Below are 19,457 nucleotides of genomic sequence, written 5' to 3' on the forward strand. Positions count from 1 at the left end.
CTCATTTTAAAGCATTCAATGCATTTTTATAGACGTTCAAGGCTTTGCATTTATATGTGTAACTTTACACATATTTGTCTAGTTCTAAAGTTAAGCTGACTATACTTGTAGTTAGTTATATACCCTTTAAATATATATTTATATGTTTATAGAGCATCTCTTAATAATTAGAAATTGATTGAATATCTAAGAATTTAGTCTTTCTGCAAAAAGTTTTCATTCTTCTTGTAAAAACTTGAATCAAACTTCAGTTATAGCAGGTACCGATAATTGGTCCGAGATGCGTAGTTCGTTTATAGGGCTGCTAACTTAATATCCCACTGAGTAGTCGGTGGCCAAAGCCGCTTATATTGAAACAGGTGCCATCATAGGAAGACAGAGATTGATATTTACTCATGAGAAGCATGTCTGAAAGTCTGAAAACAATTTAATGGCACAATTATAATTTCCCAGTCTCTGCGATTTGAGAACAGCTTTTGTTGATATCATGCACTCTGAGCAAGTTTTCACTGAACTCTATATTGTTATAGCTTAGTTCTGGAGACATCAGACTTTGAAATTACAAATTTTTATATTAATTACACAAACAAAAACTCTCTAGTGGTAATTAGTACTTGAAAAATTTTCATTGATTACACTAGCAACGATTAATAACTGGATAAAGCAATAACTATATTTTTATTCTAAGATATTGCAACTTTGAAGTTCGATATCTTATTTATATAAATATTATTTCTATAAATTTTATTTATATTATTTTATAATGCAAAATAACTCATATTAGCAAAGTTCGCTGTAATCGTTCCAACTATATTTTATGAAAGTATTTGACTTGAATATAATTGCTCTTAAATATTTTAAATTTGCATTAAATATGAAAAACGTCATTCTAAAATATATACCTATATATTCATATAGTCACATATGTATATATATATTACATATATTTTCGGCGAACTTTAACTATATTTATTTTATAAATTAAGTAATAATTAATTGAATCACGCATTTGTTTTGAGTGTAAAATTTACAAAACTCTACGTGCAATTTGATATTAAATTTTATATATTAGCACCATTATTGTGATTACAATTTTGCATTACAAAATATCCTTCGAAAATTTTAAAATGTTATTTAAATTATAAATTCTTAAAATAAATTTTTAGTACTCCTAGAACAAAATGCCAAAGACCACGTGCATGTTAAAGTATATTTATTAAGTATAATATCATTTTTGTACGGAGTGACTACTCTGGACTGACTACTACGGAGTGACTACTACGGAGCGACTTCTACGGCGTGACTACTACGGAGTGCCTACTACGGAGTGACTACTACGGAGTGACTACTACGGAGTGACTACTACGGAGTGACTACTATAAAGTGACTACAACGGAGTGACTACTACGGAGTGACTACTATGGAGTGACTACTCTGGACTGACTACTACGGAGTGACTACTACGGAGTGACTACTATAAAGTGATTGCTACGGAGTGACTACTACGGAGTGACTACTACGGCGTGACTACTACGGAGTGACTACTACGGAGTAACTACTACGGAGTGACTACTCTGGGTTGACTATTACGAAGTGACTACTATGGAGTGACTACTACGAAGTGACTACTACGGAGTGACTACTACGGAGTGACTACTACGGAGTGACTACTACGGAGTGACTACTACGGAGTGACTACTATGGAGTGACTACTACGGAGTGACTACTACGGAGTGACTACTATGGAGTGACTACTCTAGACTGACTACTACGGAGTGACTACTACGGAGTGACTACTATAAAGTGATTGCTACGGAGTGAATACTACGGGGTAACTACTATAAAGAGACTACTACGGAGTGACTACTACGGAGTAACTACTACGGAGTGACTACTATAAAGTAACTACTACAGAGTGACTACTACGGCGTGACTACTACGGAGTAACTACTACGGAGTGACTATTATAAAGTAACTACTACGGAGTGACTAATATCGAAGTGATATAACTGTTAGAGATAGTTCTTTGGTTTACGAGATAAGTGAAATTGTACTTGATAGATAGATTCCGCTCTCCAAAACGCAGTGAGATAAAGGAGAGATGCAACACTTTCAATGTTATATACAGGATACATTATGTACAGATATAGGATTAAATAAAAACTTATTGGAAAAAAATTCATATTATAAATACAAAACAAATTTTCCTTTAAAAATATTCGTATTTCCGCCACCACATATTATTCTCTTTTTTATGAAAAAAAAAGAAAAATTATATTAAAATATATGTACACAATCTAATTTTATATATAGATATATATCTTATACCTATTGAAAGAATAATTTTAATTTGAATTTAATAATACATCACTTGCTTCCTTTGCGAACACAAAATTATAATTAATTATTTCCTTTCCTATTTACCTTGTAATATTCGTTTTGTATCGCTTTGCCGACTGATTCTCAAGCTCTGATACTACAAAAATCAAATTAAATGATACAAATAACGAAAATGCAAATAATGTACCATACAAAAGGAAACATGATTCAATATATGTGGCAACCTTGAGAAGTGTATAATTTCCTATCCTTACCTGTTATATGGCAAATTCCATTATTGCTGTTGCATTGCTGGCCGCCGAAAATAGAGAAATTTGCTGATTTGACCTCAACGATTTTTTTTTTATAATATATATATTTTATTTTATTTTTTTTTCAAATTTATGTGTTGGTGTGGAATGCTAACACGCCCAATCGTTTGATGACTAATAAAAAAATATTTTTGCTTCTTTGAGGCAACTATTTTGCCAACTCAGTTGGTGATGGTTTGTGAACACCGAAGCCACATTAAAACGCCAGGAACGATTTCAAAACATAAATCATCATCAAAATGTTTTACATATATCGACCATTTGCAATAATTTATGACCTCAGGATTGGCGTGTTTTGGTCGCAGGGCACTGAAAAATATTGCAATAAATTATTTAATAATTACTTTAAACTGCTCGCCAGATACCAGATTTCAGTTTCAGGTTTTCCGTAAATTTTAAATGTAAACTTATTTATAATTATTATTATTTAAGTCAAAATATTAAATAATGTTTAGGATATTACCAAAATTATTGTTTATTTATTTATGAGAAATGTTCAATGAAAGCTTTAGCAACAAATATTAGAGATGACATTTCAGGAATGAAGATATTCACAGGGACTAGAATGTTCAGAGCATGTGGAGAGATCACTAAAATTGTTTGGTTGTGTGACTACTAATACAGAAATAATACAGAAATAATACAATAATACAGAAATAAAACAAATGATATATATATTTAACCATAAAGTTATGCTTGGCTTCACACTATATTTTTAAAAAATTATTCGAATTATTCGAACTCATTTTCATATATTAAAGGAACTCTCGTTACAAAGGATCGTTCAAGTGTTCATAGTTGTTAGTAAGAAAAATGCGTTAAATCACAGAAGATGAAGATAATATATAATTTCAAAATGTTTATAATTCAGTTTTCTTTATCTACAAATTATTGCCTAATATTATAAGAATTAAATTCTGAATCGTCTGTAGTGTTAATGGATAAATAAATAAAGTCAACGTAGATTTAGAGTTAATAAATAATAGAGTTAAGGAATAAATTTTGTCAATATTTTATTGGGAACGGGTTACCGTAATCATTTTCCAGAAATTATATTCAAATACTAATAGAAGTATATATGTAAGGGTGGCAACGCCAGTTATAGAAGTAATGTAAAAATTTCTGGAATTAGGATATGGTTTTTTCAATTACAATTAGTATTCTGATCTAACATCTAAATTTCAAATTCTATTCAATTGTAGTTTGGAATTCGGTTTTCTTAATTATAATTACAATTGTACTCTAGCATTTTAATTCTAAATTACAATTACACTGTGATTGTAATGGAATTTTTAATATATTCGGTTTTGCACAGCTTTTCTCACGCATAACCCATTTAATTCAAGAGAACCTATTTATTGACATTGCAAATAATTTAAGTGTACTGCGTCTAAAATAGGTTACCCTATATATTCCGGACTAGATAATCAATTCATCATCAAGTTAATTAGCGTCGAGTTTAAAACATAGCCTTAATCAAATTCCGCATATAGCTGTTTATCAGTCCAACTGTATTCTTAAAATACAAGCCGGGTTAAAGATAGGTGACGAGAACTTGTTTAATTATAGTTTTCGGTAACGCTTAGTTCCTTCATTATAGCCATACGCTTTCTAGTACTTAGTTTATCGCTTTTTTAAGATCGATAAACGCTATATATTCCTTGTATAAATGACAAATACAAATACAAATTGGTTGTCGGAAATGGTTGCGTTATTTGTAATGTCTGCATCAAGGATGTGATCCGAGATTTTTAGACTATGATGAACAAGTTTTATAGTGTCATTCCGTGGTATTTGGAATACCAATACAAAGGGAATTCTTACCTTGGACAATTTTATTAAAGAGTGGTATTAACCTAAAAGTACCTAGTAAACAGAAAAGGCCTGTTACGTATCCTATTCCTCATTCTTTTTCATTTTAGCAAATACAGCTCCCAATTTGTGGATAATTGTTTTATTGAATAATATCTTAATTGGAGATATTTATTTACAGTTTGGTTTAATTTCAGTCACCTATGTCCCAAATCAAATTATTTGCGAAAGGCATTTTTCTACAGTAAGGAAAAGGCAGAATACTATTCCAGTTTGGGTTAATTTAGCCTATCATATCCTGAATCAGATCATTTGCGAAGAGGTAGATCAGTAGTCCACAATACGGAAACTCGGTAGTTCGTGATGTTATTTCAGTTTAATTTATTATCAGCATATGGCTGCTGAATCAGATCGTTTATATTTAATACATTTTTTTATTAACATTCAGGATGTACACAGAAGATCTTAAATACTTTGTTTCCACAGTACTATAGAAAATATATGATAACTTTACCAAAAAATTACTATCTTAACTTCATGACTTAAAGGCGCATATCATATCAGACGAAATAAACAAAATATATATGTATATATATCTCAGACTAATTTAAGTACTGAAAAGGTCTGCTATTATTATGGAGTTAAAAGTATATGAGAACCATTTCATAAAATAAAAATATAGTTACCTTTTAACACATTACTACATCACTTTTATCATTTTATCATATAACTACCAATCATCATTCAAAATAAATTTTATTGAATTATTGTGTACATAAACTGGGCAATAAAAATTAAACTGATAATCTCACAAAGGATTTCAGTTGAAATTTGATGAAATTGTAATTACCAATGAAAAATTCGAATCTATTAGTGACAAAAAAAATGACATTCAATGCAATGCGGCAGCATTTGCCTCTCTAATTACCCGTTGCAGAAACATTAAATTTATGCCACCTATAAAAATCCGAACTGCCCCACTGACAAGTCAATTCATAATAAAAATTGGTAACGGCGATGGCAGGAATAAAAACAGTACCGCGCTAATGGCTCCAGTGACAGTCCTGGCAAAGCATTTCCACAACACACGCCACACTCCGAACACTCCATTGTAGTGGTTCGCGCTACATTTCCTTCCGCGTTAAGGATTAACAATTCAAAAGCAAATACCGCAAAACGATACGATATAAAAGCAATTTTAAATAAATAACATGAAAGAGGAGAGTGAAATAGTTTTTTGCATACTTTGTGGCGCTTTAAAAATTCATTCACTCATTAGGACAATAGCACGCGAGCGGAAATCCGCATAGCATGATAGCCATTTCGTTTTTCTGACTCTACGAGTGAGTGTCTATCCTGAAAGTGGTTTTTATCTGCGCTGCGCTTGTGGACACTTTACTTGAATTAGCGAAGAATACTCATAAAATAGATAAAAATGCATTGAAAACAGAATTTTCACTTAAATAATTAAATTGAATCTTATTAATAAAATTGTTTTTTTTATATTATTGGATAATGAAGTGCTACTATCGATGGTATTTCGATGTAGATATTAATTTCATATTATTCCCATTCTTTTCATCCCTACTATGAAGTTCAATTTATTATTATGTTGAAGCTAGTTGAGTGAATGCACTTGAGCACTTTTACTCTCTATTAACAGCGAGGTTGCTTCAAAACCCCTCTTTACGCCTTGACTCGATTAATGTTTATCACTTCATCAGCCTAAGCAATAATTGACCTCAGATCTGCATACCTCCCCGAGGTGTCTGTAACCATTCTGAGATTTGATAACGCGGTATTGGTAAGCCTGTCAGTTTTCATAAATAATTTTAGAGATCTATCCTTTATGTATTTTTTGATCGGATCAAGCTTGAGCTCCCTGAGGATATGATTCGTCCTAATGTACCATGGTACCTTGAAAAGTCTACTCAGAGCCTGGCTTTGTGGAATTTCTAGCTGGCGAATAATACTGTTTGAGGCTTTGCTAAACGCTACACATCCATATAGAAGTGACGGACGAATTATTTGGATATATATCAGCTTCCTGTTCTTAACATAGAGATTTTCATTTTTGAATAGCGATTGGAGGTGATGAAGAATTTTGACAGTTGAATATAATTAAGCCATGTGAATTGTTTGTCGTTGCGAAGTGTTTCGAATATATTTGGTATAGCTATATTTTGTTGAGATAACGCAGTACACATTCATGAAATCAATTTGACAGAAGTTTTTAGTAAACTAAGAAAACAAATTTTAAAATAAAAATAAATAATATTATATTGGCAGTATATACTTTTTATTGCAGTCTGATTTGTTATTGTAAAATGTCAGACGAGTCTACAGTTCCTTTATTGGACGTTGTCATAATGTTGTATCTTATACTATTGCTGTTTATGGACCAATATATGGAAGTGGAAGATGTGCTAGTGGTAACCTATGTATTGGACATTTATTTTTTACTACTTAAACTTAATATGGAAGTTTCTAAGGTCTTTAATATTGATCTAGTATAGAAAATGAGTTAATCAAATTTGGGAAAGGACTGGTCAAATGATTACTTTCTTAATCAAAGCAAAAATAGTTGAGTCATTTGTAGAGAATATTAAAATAAAAAAGTGCCCATCAAATTAAAAAAAAATTAATTTTTTGTTTTGTCTCCTTTGCTATATCATATATTATATATACAGCATTATATACATGCATTGTTACCGATCTTGTAATAAAAGCAACGATGAGGGAGCTGAAACCGTTACAAACCTCACGTTATATTGCGGAGAAACCGTTTGTGCATAAGGACTTAGAAAGCACTTCACACATATTCCAACGTAACGATGGTGTACCTCCTCCATTAAAGCAGCCATACGAGGGTTCGTATGAAGTAAGTCGTAGCGAAAAAACTTTAAAAGTTAGGGAAAAAGGACGGACAGTAAATGTTAGTATGGACCGCGTGAAACCGGCATACATGGCGAATGAACGCGGGGAAAGTTTGACAAGAGAAGGAATGGAAGAACCTAACCGCAGTGACTGTGTTCAACATGCACAGAAGGTGACCCGAGCAGAAAGGGTTGTACGGTTTCCAACGAAGTATACTGCATAAGTGCCACTAGAACAGAAAGTAGATTCTGCTGTCAGTTGGGAGTCAAATTCTAGAAGGGGCTGTGTAATGATAACGCAGTACACATTCAAGAATTGTTTAATATTAACAGGCTATCCTACTTAGCACTATCTAATCTTAGAGAAATCACTCTCCGCACGGGGAGGTACGCAGATCTTAGATTAATCACTGAATAATCATGAAGCTTATAAGGAATACACAAATTAATCAATGAGATGGGTGCCTTAAACTCACCAATGTCGTTACCAGTTCTGTCAGTGTTTGTGGTAACAGACAAAAGCCTTATATTAATCTAATTTAGTCCCAACCTATTTTAATAATACTGCAGCTTAGCTTAGTAATACTACCGTAAAGCTTAGAACACATCCCAAAGAAAGTGTTATAAGCTTCCGATGACCATTAAAGTTGAAAGACAAATATCAAACTCTATAGAGGTACAAAACAGGGAATACAATTTTCGTCACTACTAAATCATTGATTTTGAACTTAACATTTTTTTAATCACAATATGACTATAACTAATGAACACCATCCATATATCGTATACGGATAATTCTTTAACTACTCTTGTACAATACAATACATGAACATAATAAATCAGTATCACTTCAAATAAAACAACAAAATATGTACTTTTCAATTAATTTAAATTAAGCATTCTTTCATTAGTTAATAGCATAATATTGTTAACCACAAAATTAATCTACTATTCCCATTTTTCGTAATTCACAAACCATTACTCTAAAGATTAGAAACAGAAACGAAATAAAAACCAATCTACGAAATCTGGAAGCTTCATCGTCAGCATTGTAGGGCACAACTTGGCTAGTAGGCCGGGCAGCTACAGTTCCAGTACTAGCTGGACGATCACGATTTATTCGAGTAGAGTATTCACGCACTCCTTGTGGACCACGTAAATCTGAACCAAGAATTCTTAAGAAATTTCCTTCATCTCTCAAACCGACAATACCCTGAGCAAGTGGTAGATTATGTTGAAAAGTGTGTGGATATCTCAACAAACGATTGGCTGTGTGAAAATCCATACTCAAATTATGAAGTCTTCGTATTCGATGTAGCTATAATTAAATAATTGAAATAAATATATTTTTAATTACAATTCAAAAGAAATAAAAAAATAAACGTGAAATTTTACCTACTTTTTAATGAAAGTTGCTAGGATTTTAATTATTTACAATCAACACCAAAATGTCAAAATACATAATGATTTCAGTGTTGTAAAAGGCAATAGCAGTAATTTTGAAGCTTAATATGAAGTGATTAATGCATAAGCATAAAATCGAAATTTCTTCCACATAATAATTTATTTACATATTTTTTATTCACAATAATTATTAAATATTTTGACATAATTTTGAATATAATGAAAATAGTAAACCGACTATATAATTAAATTTTTTTGTGTTGAGAAACTAAGATAAGCACTAGAACTTTTATGTTCTGCTTATTCTTCTCAACACTGGCATGTGTAGTAACCACATTGGTGAGTTTAAGGAAGCAGTTTCATAATTCTGTAATCTCAAAGAATATCCATCTCTCCGATCTGAGTTAGTCTCATCCACTGGCAGTTAGGTACCACTGGCAGGTGTGGTAACCACATTGGTGAGTCTAAGGCAGCAGTTTCATTATTCTATGTTCTCAAAGAATATCCATCTCTACGATCTGAGTTAGTCTCCTCCACTGGCAGTTAGGTACCACTGGCAGGTGTGGTAACCACATTGGTGAGTTTAAGACAGCAGTTTCATAATTCTGTAATCTCAAAGAATATCCATCTCTCCGATCTGAGGTAGTCTCATCCACTGGCAGTTAGGTACCACTGGCAGGTGTGGTAACCACATTGGTGAGTTTAAGGCAGCAGTTTCATAATTCTGTATTCTCAAAGAATATTAATATCTCCGATCTCTCCGATCTGAGTTAGTCTCATCCTACTTAAGTAGTAAAGCAGCTTGCAGTGAAGCGTACAACATATCGCATATGTGATGACCGTTACAATTAAAAGACAGATATCAATGTTGGTAAATCCCAATCTCGTTTAGTAATACCACAGCTTGCAGTGACTTGTAAAATAACTTGATGAAGTCTTACCTGCTTTGCGGAAGCACCTAACTTGACATTTCCTTAAGTGGGATAAAAAATTAAAAGTGCGTTGGCCTATGCTTATAAAAATCTCAATCATCACTGGTCTATAAAAAAAGATCGAAAATTTTATATACAATCTCAGGGCAATTATTAAATCTCCAAAGAAAGTACATTTCTCATTTCGTGGTTAGTAACATATAATCTATTAAATATATTTTGCTTTCTATTAGGACTTCGAAACGGTTCTATAACCAACAGTTCTTAAAGTCTCACACAGTTCTTAAAGTAGTTTCACATGGACCTAAAAGACTACACTGATACGTAGATCTGTAGTCACAAGAACCTAACCTCATGTAAACATATGTTAAAACCTCATAATGAATATAATTTAATAATTCATTGTAAACATGTGTGATAATAGGTTTCTATAATTAAACAAAAATTATTAATTACATTTTATAATCATTTTAAAGTGGAGAGGATAATTAAAAGCCAGATGCATTAACAATATGAAAATGGTATGATTTAAAAACAATTAAGAAAGATTTTCCTCTCGATGAACTCTCGATTCTTTTCTCATAAAAAGCATTTTCACAAAATCCAATTTGCGTAATTGCAAGGACCTTCATAATGATGAATGTCATTTGCAAATTAAACTCAAAAAGATAAATAATGCAGTGTTCAATATAACAAAAAACTTTTGCAAACAATTAACAAACAAAGCATTCATCTCAATATCTTCACACAAATAATATCCTTGAGCCAAACAATCGCACTTTTCTACCAAAGGATAATAACGAACAAAACAATTTTAAGGCGTTTATTGAAATTCCACTACATTAACAAATTATTACGGATATTGAAATACTTAATTGAAATAAGTGCTCAATTATAAATGTTTTACGACAAAATTCAGAGTACAGTAAAACCTGCTATTAAGCGAAGGTACTTTCCACTTAAAAGTTAATTTTGTTGCGAAATTTAATTAAAATTCATAGGCGAATTATGTGCCCAATTGAGATTCTACTTCATTATGAATTTATACGCAAGTACCGAACTCCTTGTAGGTATCTTTTGAGAGTAAATAAAATATGAATTTTTAACTTACATCAAAAATTATGCCTTGTGTCCTTACAAGGCACACATCCTTAAGTTAAAGTTGTTCCCTGAGGAATAACCAACAAATGGAATAAAAAAAAATATTTTTAATTTGTCGAAATTCAACTACCTTCTGCTCAAAAAATACTCGGATTTTGTAAATAAAACACAAATTTAAATTTTATTCCAAATTTATTTTATCTCCTTTAACATATGCTCCTTCTGAAGCGATACACATATGCCAACGCTTAACCCAATCTTCCATACACTTTTCGTAGGCCCGTGAAGGTATGGCTTTTAGTTCCTTCAGCGAATTCTGTTTTACCGATTCAATCGACTCAAAACGCTTATCACGAAGGCATAATTCGAGTTGTGGGAACAGGAAAAAGTCGCACAGATCCAGATCTGGCGAATATGGTATCTGAGGAATGACAGTGGTGCCGTGTTTGGTCAAAAAATCGCGTACAACAAGAATTTTACATAGTAAAAATCGCTAAATGCACTTGAGGTGGTCTCACATGAACAGATGCTGTAAACAAACTAATTGACAGATGGCGCTCAAATTTGTACCATATGTCAAGAAGGGGTGTACCAATATAACAAAAAAAATTTTTGAAAAATATCTATTACTTAAGGAGTAGTTAACAAACAACAAAATCTGGATACTTTTTGAGCAGAAGATATATAGTAAAAATTTAAAAAGAATCCAATAGATAAACTTTGTTTACAGTTTAAATATATTTCTGTATCTCAGCACATGGAACGAAAACACTGCAATATTCAGTTGGGACAATATCTATTTTTATATTTTGCGAAATAGCATTGCGTCTATAACATGAAAATATGATCTCGAAGTGGGTCAATGTTTTCCCCATATAATTAAAGCTCCTTTTTTCGTCACTTTCAAAATAACCATTGACTTCAGTGGCCTAACCAAGTAAGGTTATACTAGAAAACATCTTTGTAGTAGTTCTGCAGTATATTATTTATATGGAGGGAAGGGAGATAATTATTACGTTGAGGTCAGTTGAGTCAATGCACTTAAGCACTTTTACTCTCTACTAAATGTAAGGTTTCTTCATAACCCAATACGAGGTCATAATGAAACCTAATTATCGTAAACAAATTTTAATCGCATTTCTCTCTTTTTCTCATTTTTAATTTTTTATTGAAACCAACAATTTCATGTTGGACGTGACCATGACTGTCTGCATAACATGGTCATCGTGCGTAATGCATTTGATTGGGAACTTTGATATTTACTTAAGTGTTCACTAAGTGAATACTCGCTTGAAAGCGAGACTGTCAGGTGTTTTAATATGTACTTAGTTCGCTTAATGAATTCTTAGCTTAAAGATTGTCAAAATAGATTTAGTATAAATATATATCAGGTTCCATTCTTCGCCGAGAGCTAGGTTGTAAATTTCAATCGAATTTAAACAATTTAATTCTATGTTGTAAACTATTTTTAACACTCTTATTGATTAAAAGGATGGAGTGAAAATATATATAATAAATAATAGATATTTGTAGATATTGTTTAAGTTTACCAACTTCTTTATATTTATAAATTTTAATAGGTTTTAGTGGGGCAATCCTTTATATATATAAAAAAATAAAACAATTTAATCAAAAAATAAAAGTATTCCATAAACAATAATTTGACTAGTCTGATTGAAAGGATAAAGAAAGGAGAAATAATGACAATACATTTTTCAAACCATGAACACTATTTAATAAAAAATAATTTATTGGGAATGTATCTTTTTATGGTATAAATAATGACAAACAATAAAAAATACACTTAACAACTTTTTTGAAGTTATGTGAAATATTTTTATAAATTAGTATTCAACTTTCGTTATCGATGAAGTGGTTGAGGGTTGTTTTCAGTCGTGAAGTATCACATCCGAGAATACAAGTCCGTGACATGTAAATAATAAATTGAACTTTAGTTTACGAGTAGAGTTATTAGGAGCATATATTGATTGATTGAATGACTGATTGACTTTACTTCAGAGAGAGTATAATTGAGTGCAGCTTATATGCATGTCATATATTTTAGCCTAGTTTCTGTTCATTCACTTATGTTGTGGAACAAATGCAAATGCAGTAAATCAATAAAATTGCATGTTTTTTCAAAATTAGTATCTCGTTTTTCATAAGAAAATAAAGTTATACAAATTCATGTAATAGAATATCTCATATAAGTTAAGTCAATAATATTTAATGCATTGTAAACATTTAGCTTTTATATCACAGAACTGTTTTTTCTATTTAAACTCATGGTTTGAAAAGTCCAAATAATAAACTATGATACTTAGAAAAGAATATGGGAAGCACTTTAACAACTCTAATTGACTATCATTAAGAATATATGTAATATAACAGGATAAATGAATATGAACAGTATAAATGTATAATACCTATAGAGGTAATTTATGTTTTATTGTTAATGGTAATATGAAAGCTATAGTGGAAGACTTGAACACACTAAAACCATTTCTTGGAAATGCAAAATGAATGAATTCTAACTCCAAGCCCGTTAAAGTTAAAAGCTGAAGCTCTATTCCAGTTATCAAGGGAAAGGTAGACATTGGAATACAGAAGGCTTAGTATTTTTAACTGAATCAACTTTGATGCTATAATATCTATAATAGTTTTTTATCTAGTATAGTATAGTATATTATAGCATAATAAATTATGCTAGTATAAAATCAGTGTTAGTTAAGAAATAAGAGAAAACATAATGACGCAATATTTATGTGTAGTGTTGGTTATTGAACCAAAAAGTAAATATATACTTGTTTCATTTGCAACTTAATTAAATGCAAAGTTAGATGCTAATACCATGTTCACACAGACAAATTTCCTTTATTTCCTGAAAATGAAATTAAGTTATTTTCGAAAGGATATACACTGCATCAAATTAAGGTAATCATATGTTTTTTGTTTACAAATCGAATGTTAAAAGTTACATGCTCCAAGCACCATTTATATCTGAGTTTTATTAGCTTTAGTGGATTTCAGATATGGGAATTATTTTTTTTCGCTTTATTTTAAATGAATAACAGTTAGTTTTTTCTCTATATCCAAATTCAAAAATTTGCATTACTTTCAAAATATTTTCCCGGTTTTATTTTAGTCAACTGTCACGGACATTTATTTTGAAAAAATTGTCACTTTCGAAATTTCCCCTAATTTCAGGCTTCGTTTAAATGAAAATAAGGACATTTTCTCTAATTTTGTTGTAACCTTAGAATTAAATTTTATATGGAAAAAAACTTCTTAATTTCGCTGAAACAAAGACGAAACTAAGATATTCACGAAATTTAGGGTAATCTGAACTTACTACGGCCTCTGAATATAGTATTAGATCCTTAAATACTTATATATTTGTACTTATACAATTACCTTCTTTGTGCAATCACATCCGATAAGTTTATTATAATATTTAATATACTAAAAATTTAACACACACTTATTATTTCCTTATTTCCATTGCCATACACAAAATATATATGCATGTAAATAAACTACCTTATATAATTTTCTTTCAAAAGTAATTATGAATTAATTAGTAATTATAATTATGAACATCTGTAATTATATAATTATTTATGTTTTTAATAAACAAAAGTAAGCATAAACCATTTAAACTATTACTTTCATTCTAGTACAAATTAAGCCAGCAATTAAACCTAACAGATATACTTGCCATTCATAAGTTTGAGTAGTGATGGGCGCATTCAGAACGTAATACTCATTCGCACAAATGGGCCATTACTCGTAAATTGATATCTCATATCCTTTGGCAAATGGCTTTAATACTTACGAGTGTCTCTCCTTCTCTGTGCTAAGTAATTTTCATTAGTATAATGCATGGTGTGTGTGTGTGTGTGTGTGTGTGTGTGTGAGTGGGCTCATGTGCACTGATTACGTTGTGCGCTTTTGTGCGCTCGACATTGAAAATGACAAAAGTGTCAAAATTATAAACACTATAAGCAGAGGACATCATAATTATCCTTTTAGCAACGTTTCATTGTTGGGCATTTAAGTGAAAAATGAAATAAGACAGTTTGATGACAAACAAACGACGTGTTTTTTGCACAGGCCTTTATAAAATTTATTACACCATCAATTTACAAGAAAAAGAGTAATTTTACAACCATTTACAACCTCCTATTTCATACTTACCAGTATAGCAAGGATACGTAGACAAAATATGTGTGAAAGTGATGCTAAAGTTGCTATGTTAAAACGTTTCATTTACCTATTGCATATATTGTATGGAAAGTATGTTTGAGAGAACTTGATACTTAAACGAATTTTTATTAGAGTATATTTATTTCAAGATGTGAGAATTTGGTAAATGGAACAATTCGATGACTATAAAATACTATGTTCACACTAAAACTTATTGAAACTGTTTAGCATATAAACTGTTTTGTTTATAGATTTTGTATGGATTTTGTATGGATTCTGTATTAAAATTTGCACATATTGCTGCACATTTAATGAATTACCTGCAATAGTCTTCACTAAGGATGTGTGCGAGTTACGCTTAATTGTTGCTAAAGCAAATGGGAGATTTTTTAGGACTTTTTGCACTGCACACATTTAGCCATTTATCAACACATATCGACTCATCACTACATTATCAGCACAACTTAGAATTTCCCTCATTTAGAATGCATACTTGGCATTGTATTCACATTTTCTGTGATAAAAATAGATTGTACTCTAACATAACAGAACCGGATAGTTTATTATCCATTGAATATTAAAACGTTTAAACATGTCAATAAATATGACAATTAGTAATTTTCCGCAGTGCTTATAGAGTGAAAAAAAAAATTCCCATATCTGAAATCCACTAAAGCTAATAAAACTACTAAATGACATATATTATATTATAAAGGAACTATCAGATTTTTTTCTCCACAGAATTTTATATGTCAAAAGGTTTGATTCATATTTTCTTTATATGTTTAGATATAATTTTAATATCTGAAATAAAATAATAAATAAATAGCATACATGATTTCCACTATTGAATTATATGTTATTGTTTATAGTATGTTTTAACCTTAGCTCATTTAAGTGAAAATGTTACCAATTTTTAACTATGATAAGTTTAAGTGTTTACACTTTAACTTCCGGAGTTTAATGAGTAACAAACTGCACAAATTGAACAAAAATAAATTTTATTTATTCGAAACTTAATTTTAAATATAAATCGATACCATGAATTTTCTTCATTAGGGGTTAAATTTTTTAAATTAATAAGAAAATAAAATAATAAAGTTTTCCTTTATTTTTTATTTATATTTATTAAATAAAATCATTTAATTTAGTTAAAAAATTATAAATTCATTTCCTACTATATTTATTTTCAAAGTTCTTTTTTTTTTTATTTAAAATATATTTAAATTTTTAAGTCTATATTGCTTGATATTTTAATCAAAGCTTGCACCCAGAATTGTTGTACTACAATTTTTCCAGACAGGCTCGTTAGCCAATTGAAAAAAAATTAACAAGCCCTTATTTCGTACATAAATGGACTACATATGTGTGCCACGCTTCTCGATGAAAAACCAATAACGGAGTTTACTATCATAGTCTAATACTATGTACACACAGCTTCTAACCTCAAAACTGAATTTTGTATGGAAAAAGCAAATTAATTTCACTAAAACGAAGATGAAATTAAGATTTTTGCAAAATTAAGGTTGGCGGAACATAATATAAGGATTGTTCCACGAGCTACTCGTAGTAAAGCTCAAGTAAACACAAGTAAAATTTAAACAAAAATACACGAAAATTTGCTGTTGAAACGCAATTGTGTATACACAGTGATACTCAAAGTTACTACGAGTAGCTTGTGGAACAGACCTATAATCTAACTACTAATTCTAGAATTTTTATATGGCATTCGTGAGTGTAAATAAATGCAATTATCGCATTATTAAAGAATTAATATAATTATTTTATATGTTATGTATTATATATATTATAAAATTATAAATTATTATTATAATATTCTTACTAATATATTAAGTAATGTTGCATATAATTATAGCTTTAGAAATATTAATAAAAATACATAATGAAATTAATATATTGCAAATATTTCCGAACACTTTTAATTTGATATGAAAGCTGTATATATAAATCACTGCACCTAACTTCAATTAGGATGATTTACCGAGTTGCGTCCTTCGTGTGCATATCGGGTCTGGCATATCGGTTTGTTATTTACAAAAATAGGTGAAAAACGTAAAATTTATAAACGAAATGGCGCGTTTCTTACATATAAATCGCTTTGAATATGATTTCATAGTATTGTTGACTATTAATCTTAAAAAGTAAATATATATAGATAAAAGATATTGATCTCAGTAAGTAGTAATTTTTGATAAATATTTAAAATTTTTCAGAAGTAAAAAACTGAAAATGCCGGCGGATGCAATACTTTTCAAGGCCGGTAAGTGCAAGAAACTGATCCCTATCAATGCCGATTGGTTTTATTTGCGATGTGCATCAATTTTGCGTCGCATGTACAAACGCGGCCCGATTGGTATTGGTAAACTTCGTGAAATGTATGGTGGACGCCGCCGTAGAGCTTTTCGTCCCCGCTACTTCTCTATCGTAGCTGATGGTCTTTTAATCGTAGTTCTAAAAGCTTTGAGCCAAGCCAAAATGATTAAATTTGTTCCAGGTGGTCGCACATTAACTTATCGTGCACAACGTAAAATTTATCGTCTTGCTCAGATAATTGCTCATGTCGATAGAGAAATTTTGGCAATTAAGCAAAAACAATTATTAGCACAGCAAAGAAATATGTAATAAAATTAACTATAAATAAAGAGTATTGAGAACATGATGAATATAAATTTAATTTTTATTTAATGAGAAACTTAATACGAATGTAGATAAAAAATCTTCGTGTTTAGATAAAAAATCTTCACCATATTGGGATAAACCTTAAAGACATAAAAACCGAGTAATCTTTTTTTTCAATATTAGAGAATGTTCGTTCGTGTTACATCGGCCAAACATCGGCATCGCAAAAACCAATTAAGAAAAGTATTATGTTTATAAGAGAAAATGAGATAAAATTTATGTCCAGAGTTGCCATAGCTACATTTTTAAGTAATACGAAAGATCATATATTACAAAGTAGAAATGATAATTACAATTCAATTTTGTAGGTATTTACAAAAATCGTTCACAGTAGACGAATTTTGGCGATTTGAGTGGCTTATTAGTTCAGCGGTTGGACTAAATAAGCCAGCAGTGTTGTTGTTTCATATGTTATTTTTAACATAAGTGGTTGTTCTTTTGTAATATGCTTACAAAAGAAAAGGCCTAATATTGCCAATTTTTAAAATGTTGTGGTATTTTTTTTTGGTTGTGTCTAAATTTAAAAGGAAATGTAGATATGCTCGCTTCAATTTACCACCAAAAATAACCAACTAGAAAAAACTTATAAAAAAAGTTAATTTATTATTATATTATCTATTATCTATTTTAGTATCTATGTTATCTATTATATTATATAAAAATTGTTAAGAGTACTTACAAAATTATACGTCTTTCCTTAAACCAGAAAGTGTGAGAATTAAACTATTAACGGCTTATAAAATAGGCTTCTTGGCACTTTTTCTTCAAAACTTACTAAAATTGAAATAATTTGCTTCTAAAAAATCCAAATTCTGACATTTATGACTGAACGACACTACTTTGCCTAAGTGACGAGACACAGATAGTCCGGCTCTAATGCTAAAATTTGAACCGGCACATTGTTTTTTCTCTCACTCTCAATTTTTGAATTTGAATTAAAAACAACAACAATTTTGCTCATGCCGTGCCCGTGACTCTCTACATAATATTTAGACAACAAATATATTTAAGCCAAATTTTTGAATAAGAGAGGAAGAGAGGATTTTCTTGCTTAGTAGTGAGTAATGACTAACAGTAAACTCTATGCAAGAGGTTGTTGTAACCACGAATAGAGAGCAGAACTACATCGAAAACCGGATGATGTCGTTTAAAGGGCCAGGAATTATGGGTCTTCTACTTCATATTATTATGAAGTGGGTCGTTCGGCAATATTTTATTTTTATTTATTATTATGAAGTGGGTCGTTCGGCAATATTTTATTTTTATTTAAAATAAATAAAATATTTAAAAATACTGCTTTATTTCACTTACCTTAAGTAACTTTTAGTTAAATATTTTATAAAATCATTTATATGCAAATATTTATAATTTTTAAAATAAAACTTTTATCTGAAAGGATATTAAAAATTTAAGATATTTTTTGAAAACATGTTTCTTAAATTAAATTAAGTGAATATGCAGCGATGAAATTGCCAACACTTCATCAAACTCTACTGAAATACGCTCAAGCCAAAAAAGAAGCATTTTGATGAATATATAAAACATTACGTTTCTTAAAATTTAAAAGCATTTTTATAAAATGTTTTTATTCCATGGTTGGAGGAACTTTTTTATCATTTTAAAAGGTATTCGGTTGACTGCGAAAACGCAGTATTTAAAGAGTGTCAAGCAGCCTGAAAGTGCGCTACATTTAACTGCGAAAACATTTCATCACGCGACTGCATTAATGTGCGGAAGCGTTGGGCTGGGATGTCGAAGAGTAAATGCACCAGTGC

The 19,457-nt window shown here is 30.4% G+C and overlaps 2 protein-coding genes across 3 annotated transcripts; one reads left to right on the forward strand and one right to left on the reverse strand.

Moving 5' to 3' along the window:
* Positions 1-8,219: 8,219 nt before the first annotated feature.
* On the reverse strand, positions 8,220-8,911 carry LOC119684701. Of its 2 annotated transcripts, none has more exons than XM_038098800.1 (2): positions 8,739-8,911; positions 8,220-8,657 (listed from the first exon to the last, which is right to left on the reverse strand). In XM_038098800.1, the coding sequence occupies exon 2, from the start codon at positions 8,622-8,624 to the stop codon at positions 8,280-8,282; it is 345 nt and encodes a 114-aa protein (XP_037954728.1). In that variant the 5' UTR covers positions 8,625-8,657; positions 8,739-8,911; the 3' UTR covers positions 8,220-8,279. The 2 variants fall into 2 exon arrangements, with proteins under 2 accessions (XP_037954728.1, XP_037954729.1); XM_038098801.1 differs by having other exon boundaries at positions 8,735-8,911.
* An 8,086-nt stretch (positions 8,912-16,997) lies between these two features.
* Positions 16,998-17,650, forward strand: LOC119685566 (40S ribosomal protein S19-like). Its single transcript, XM_038099885.1, has 2 exons — positions 16,998-17,144; positions 17,217-17,650. The coding sequence occupies exons 1-2, from the start codon at positions 17,074-17,076 to the stop codon at positions 17,623-17,625; spliced, it is 480 nt and encodes a 159-aa protein (XP_037955813.1). The 5' UTR covers positions 16,998-17,073; the 3' UTR covers positions 17,626-17,650.
* Positions 17,651-19,457: the final 1,807 nt, after the last annotated feature.

The sequence above is a fragment of the Teleopsis dalmanni genome, chromosome 2, assembly GCF_002237135.1.
Source record: "Teleopsis dalmanni isolate 2A chromosome 2, ASM223713v2, whole genome shotgun sequence".
In the NCBI taxonomy this organism is placed as follows: domain Eukaryota; kingdom Metazoa; phylum Arthropoda; class Insecta; order Diptera; family Diopsidae; genus Teleopsis; species Teleopsis dalmanni.